Below are 6,309 nucleotides of genomic sequence, written 5' to 3'. Positions count from 1 at the left end.
TTTCTTTCTTTCTTTCTTTCTTTCTTTCTTCCTTTCTTTCTTTCATTTCTCTCTCTTTCTTTATTTCTCCTTCCCTCTCTCTTTCTTCTTTGATTCACCCTCAGTGATCCAAGGGAATTGCTAGAACACTTAGTGCCTTCCAAAAGTACATTTGTAGGAGCCGTTGGTTTAACCTGGGAAAATCCCGGGCTGTCCAGTTGTGGAAAGTTGTGATTCTTGCCTGTAGGAGGCGCTCTTTTGTCAGTGTTATCCTAAACCTGGAAGAGGGAGGGGGAAAAGGCAGGCGAGGCAGCTCTGACGTAGGCAGGAAATATGTAAGGCTACCCAAAGAGGAGATCCAGTTTTCACTTGCAGAGGCAGGAAGTCTTGGGTTCTCTTCCCGCGCAAATGGGAGTTTCTCTGGAACTTGGATTACGCAGAGGATTCTAATTTCTTTAAAACTTTATTTTCAGGCAATTTCCCCCGGAACCGTTTACCTCCAGAGGATCAACGGAATTGGATCTGAAGGTATGTGATTAGCACCTTTCCCCTGCTCAGGTCTTGCACTCTAGCCTTGTTCCTTGCTTTAGTCACAGACTAAACTGTGTTGCAAAAACTCTCGTGGGCAATGGCACTATTTCTGCCTGGATTTACTAGCCGTGTCAGGGAAAACGAAGGTTTAAAAAGCCGTAGGAAAGCTCCAACACAGACTTTTACAGGCGGAAATATGCTAGTCCATAAATGTAAGGTCCAGCGGACTCATTGAAGTCTGGCCAACTCAAGTGGAGACAAAGTCTGGCCGACTACAGATTGGAATTTTTGGGAAACTGCAGGGCAAACGTAGGTTACCTTAGAATTGGAATCCGTCTCCAAGAACCCATTCATTTGGTTTCTGGTATCACAGACTACTACTAGAAGGGCAGACTTCATGGAAGATCACATTAAAAATACCATTTTTTGTTTTCTTTCTCTGTCTCCCCCTCCCTCTTTCTCTCTCTCTAAGTAAGCTGCACACCCAGTGTGGGACTTAAACTCACAACCCTGAGATCAAGAGTCACATGCTCTACCTACTGAGCCAGCCAGACACCCCTCTATTTTATTTTTCTAACAATAAAAGTTATGTGTGTTCATTGCATAAAATCCGAGAAACTCAGACAGGAGCCAAAAAGAGAATTTATAGTATTTGTATTTATACCACCTAGATATAACCACTCTTCGTTACTGATGTTGTTTTTTGTTAATATTGTCCTTCCTTTGGAAAGTGGTTCCTTGTTTCTAAATAGCCACGTCTTGCAAAGGGAATATATACCTTGAGGCCTTATAGAATGAATAATTTTGCTGAAAAATTTTATTCGTTCATTGCTCCTCTGATTAGAATGGAATTCAGTATAGAAAATACCATATGAACTTTATGAACTGATCGGGTGGAAATACTAATTTAGGGAATTTGTGACTTCCTTTAATGATTTGAGCAACTCTTGTCCAAAACCACCCTTTCTTTTGGGGTCTAGGATTATGGCTTCTCTTTTTGTGTGATATGGTTGTTCTTGGATTAGTGGACACTTCTGAAATATAAATCCCCAGACTGCTTTATTTCTAAAATGAAAGGTGTAAATCTAAGCACTATTTCTGCCATTTGGTGGAAATGAATTAAGAGTTCTAACAGAGAGATTGTGCTTTGTCATCCTCCCTTTTCACTAGCTCTCACCAGGGACATTTTGATTTGGGAGAAATGAAGGTAAATTGGGTTCCAAAAAAAGCTCCCTCCAGACCTCCAAAAGGGTCACCACGCAAGTGTTGGGCTCATTTTTTTGACTCTTGGTTTTTGAAGCAAGCTCACAGGAATTTTTATTTTTCAGCACTTTTGGGAAAGTCTTATGCCTGGAACGGAGGAGGCCTGGGAAGTTGGGGTTCTGTGTATACCTCCTCTCTCATGTGCTGCCTCACCTGTCTCTTTCAGGCTGGCCATGACATCTCAAGATCAAAATTCGGGTTTCCGTTCAGATGATAATGGTCAATCGAGCTTCCTTGGGAAGCTTCTGACTATTGATTCAAAGCTGGGGAACCAAGATGTGGAGGGCTTAAAGTTTCTCTGCCGAGACTGCATCTCCCACAGGCAGCTGGAGAAGTCCAGCTCGGCCTCAGACATATTTGATCATCTATTGGAAGAGGAGCTGCTGAGTGAGGAAGATCCCTTCTTCCTAGCGGAACTCCTCTACATAATCAAGCAGAAATCGCTGCTGCGGTACCTCAACCAAAGCAAAGAGCAAGTGGAGAGTTTGCTGCCTACCCGAGGGAGGGTCTCTCTGTTCAGGTGAGGAGGGGTCTGTGATCAAGACGGAGTTGGGGGGAAGGTGTTCCATCTAGTTAGTGTTCATTCGGGCCACTGGGCTTTGAAAGGAGGCTGGGGGGCACCTGGGTGGCTCAGTCCTTGGGCGTCTGCCTTTGGCTCAGGTCATGATCCCAGAGCCCTGGGATAGAACCCCTGCTCAGCGGGGAGCCTGCTTCTCCCTCCCTCTTCCCACTTCCGCTGCTTGTGTTCCCTCTCTCGCTGTCTCTCTGTGTCAAATAAAGAAAATCTTAAAAAAAAAACTTAAAAAAAAAAAAAAGAAGGGAGGCTGGGATTAAGATCTTTTTCTTACCTACGTTCTCGGATGACACAGTGCTTTTAAACCAGGAGATCTCTCTGCAGCAGGTACTCGTGAGATGAGAGGTTGGGAGGTCAGCAAGGGTTTTCAAAGCCCCACTCTGGGCCTGGCAGTGGCTTCCCTCGGTTGGCTTCTCACCGCCAAAGGAAGCCTGCCTCAACAAAGCAGGCCTTCACTTTCCTTTTGCCCTCCCGTTCCCAGACAGCCCTGCCTGTGAGTCACTGTGGGGACTCAAAGAGAGGGAATGCATGTGTTCTTGCAGCCAAATAAGCAAAATGAAAAAGGAGATATGTCTCTGGGGTAGGGAAGGACATCATTTATGCCATGTCCACTTTCAAATTTTCATACATTTTTGGGTGAAGCCCAGAGAGGTAAAATACAGACATTTTACCCATACAAGCATCTGGTCTATCATGGGTCAGACCTTAGATAACATGATTTTATTTATTTAAGATTTTTTTATTTGTAATTGAGATATAATTGACCTATAACATTATAATAGTTTTAGGTGTACAACATCATGATTTGATATATATATATATATTGTGAAATGATGGCCATAGTAAATTTGACATTCATCACCACATATAGTTATAAATTTTATTTTTGTGATGAGAACTTTTAAAACCCACTCGTTAGCAACTTTCAAATATATAACACAGTTTAGTTGATCTTTGAGCCTGCCTCTACTGCTTACTGTGTTATCTTTTTATATTTTATTTTATTTTTAATCTTATTTTTTGAGAGAGTGAGCAGGTGTGCGCACGGGGGTGCGGGGTGGGTGGGGGAAAGGGAGACAGAGAATCTTAAGCGGACTCCTTGCTCAGTGTGGAGCCTGATGCAGGGCTTGATCTCACAACCCTGAAATCATGACCTGAGCCAAAATCAAGTCAGGGACTTACCCGACTGCACCACCCCGGTGCCCACTTATTGTGTTATCTTAATGTAATAGGCCACTTAAAGCTTGGAGTTTTAGTTTTGAATCTGTACAATGGGATTCAAAATTGTCTACTCATAGGTTGTGATCATTCGCATGAAAGAGAATGTTTATAAAAAAAGCACTTGATTTACTATGCTGTCCTCTGCAAGTGTGAGGTTTTATTTGTCTCTCTGGATGTGTGTCTTAGAAACCTGCTCTATGAACTGTCAGAAAGCATTGGCTCAGAGAACTTAAAGGACATGATCTTCCTTCTGAGGGAATCGATTCCCAAAATCCAGATGGTAAGTGTGTCATATAGAGTGGGGTATTTGTGAGCACTGCCATAATCAGTGTTGGAATATGCCAGACAGGGCTTTCAGGAAGGGTTTCTATTTGCTGGAGATGATGTCATACAGCGCTTAGGAACATTGACTTTGGTGCTGGACGGGCCTGGATTCTAGTCCTGGTTCTAACGCCTCGATGTGGGGTGAGTGAGTGCAGCTTTCTGAGACCCTGTTTTCTCATGTGTCATATTGCGGACAGTCACACTCCTTCCTTCCAGGACTGCTGGGAGAATTAGACAACATAATGTGGGTAAAATTTGGCACCTAGTAATCAGGTGGTAAGTGGTTAAACTGCTGTTGGCACCCCCTTTGTTTTCCCGTAGAGAAATGTGTGGAAATGAGGAGGCAGGAAACCATGGCAGAGTGAGAATGAGTCGTTCGTCATCTACATTAGGTGTGCTTTCTGAGGGACCCTGCGTGTCCTTTTGAGGAACTTTGCATTCTCTCCTGTGTAGGGTTTTTGTGAAAATCAAATGAGACATATGTTTGAGGATGTGCTTTGTAGAGGGCTGTACAGGTGTTTTGAACTAATAGTAGTATTTTTAATAATAACAATTGCTGTCTATTAATATTATTGCTACATAGGTCATATTTACGGGTAACAAAGTAGCAGCAGGGCTCTCTTCCAGGCCTCAAAACTTTATATGTTTTTCTTTTGATTCTAATATCAACTTGTAACAAGCAGGTTAGTTAACTTAGGAAGGGGCCACTTTTCAAATTTTACCCTTTAACATTACTTTATAATTGTGCTATTCAACGGCTATTTTTTTTTAAAGATTTTATTTATTTATTTGACAGAGACAGAGATAGCAAGAACAGGAACACAGCAGGGGGAGTGGGAGAGGGAGGAGCAGGGAGCCCGATGTGGGGCTCGATCCCAGGACCCTGGGATCATGACCTGAGCCTAAGGCAGACACTTAACAACTGAGCCACCCAGGCGCCCCATCAACCGCTATTTTTATTAGATTTTAAGTTACGCAGTGTCTGATAACACACAAAAAACAAGTAACGTGTATAGAAGTTATGAAATGTAGTACTAAGTGAATCACCCCCCCCATGCAGCTTAGGAATGCGAATATCACCCACACTCTCCAGCCTGCATTGCACATGTAGCCCTCCCATATCACATTCTCCTGAGATCAGCTGATATTATTGACAAATAAAATTGCTTTTCAGAAAAATCACTGAGGAGTGGGAAGCTGTTTTACATGGGGTAGGTCAAATGAGGACCGTGTAACTAATTCATTAAATATGTTTCCTGGTGTCGGACCTGTAGACCTGAGTAGGTTCATTTTGTTTACGTTGCTCAGTCTTTGAGATCTTTTTTCCTCTTTTAGAGCCCTCAGGGATTTTAGCCTCTATATCTTTTGATTAGTCATCTTTTTTAAAAATTTTTTTTGTTATGTTAATCACCATACATTACATCATTAGTTTTTGATGTAGTGTTCCGTGATTCATTGTTTGTGCATAAGACCCAGTGCTCCATGCAGAATGTGCCCTCTTCAATACCCATCGCCAGGCTAACCCATCCCCCCACCCCTCTCCCCTCTATGATTAGTCATCTCTTGAGGCTCTTTTTTTTCTTGAGGTTGGTTGTGGGTTCCGTGGAGTTGGGGACTGAGGCTTACTCATCATTATAGGTCCGGAACCTTGTAGAATCTGTTACAAAATGGTGCTCTGAATGGGATGGATACAGTCTTCCTTTTCTCTTTCTGAGAAAATGTCCTGAACCCTTTCTGTTTATATGCTTTTACGATGAATAACTAGAGAGATTAGCAGGATGAACCAAGCCACCTTGATGGGATGGGCAAAGATACATGGCTAACATTCTTACACGTACTGCCACTTGTCAGAATCTACTAATTTTCTCCCTTAGATAGCCCCTGAAAGTTCTGATACATTTCTGTTTTTGGTTTTTACACTTTTCTTTTTATCTTTTTATTCTTTTAAAAAAAAAACCAACAAGACACAAGTGTAGAAAAATGACATAAAACAAACATCTAGATTAATGAATTATTATAAGGCTCATCCTTTTGAAACCATCACCCAGGTCAAGAATTTGAATTTTGCCACTCTAGAAACCCCTCCATTTACCCCATTCCAATCACAACCCCTTCCCACCCCCTAGAAGAACCACTGTCCTGGCTTTTATAGTAACAATGTTCTGATGTTTCTTTATGGTTTTATCATTTACCTGTGCATCCCTAGATGTCAAGTTTAGTCTTGGCCAGTTTTTTTCTTTTGAGTGTTTTTTAATCTACAGGTTAAACTCCTCTCCTTCCAACCTCTCCTTTTCTTTTCTTTTCTTTCTTTCTTTCTTTCTTTCTTTCTTTCTTTCTTTCTTTCTTTCTTTCTTTCTTTCTTTCTTTCTTTCTTTCTTTCCTTTCTTTCTTTCTTTCTTTCTTTCTTTCTTTCCTTT

The 6,309-nt window shown here is 41.8% G+C and overlaps 1 protein-coding gene across 7 annotated transcripts in view; it reads left to right on the top strand.

Annotated features, from left to right (window-relative positions):
• Positions 1-324: 324 nt before the first annotated feature.
• CASP10 (caspase 10) overlaps positions 325-6,309 on the top strand; it is a 32,678-nt gene continuing 26,693 nt past the window's right edge. For 3 of the 7 annotated variants that reach the window (XR_012374656.1, XR_003212433.2, XM_073880266.1), the window contains exons 1-3: positions 325-507; positions 1,940-2,293; positions 3,755-3,848. Coding sequence is in view for 4 of the 7 variants with exons in the window: in XM_073880266.1 (XP_073736367.1) it covers positions 1,947-2,293; positions 3,755-3,848 (441 nt within the window). In the remaining 3 variants the exon portion in view is untranslated. The remainder of the gene's footprint in view (positions 508-1,939; positions 2,294-3,754; positions 3,849-6,309) is intronic. The other 4 variants (XR_003212431.2, XM_025893531.2, XM_025893519.2 and 1 more) reach the window with 2 other exon arrangements.

Source organism: Callorhinus ursinus, unplaced genomic scaffold, assembly GCF_003265705.2.
Source record: "Callorhinus ursinus isolate GAN/ISIS: 27379988/994484 unplaced genomic scaffold, GSC_fseal_2.0 scaffold2, whole genome shotgun sequence".
NCBI lineage: Eukaryota > Metazoa > Chordata > Mammalia > Carnivora > Otariidae > Callorhinus > Callorhinus ursinus.
Note: the sequence above shows the minus strand (reverse complement) of the source record. Positions and strands in the feature narration are given on the sequence as shown.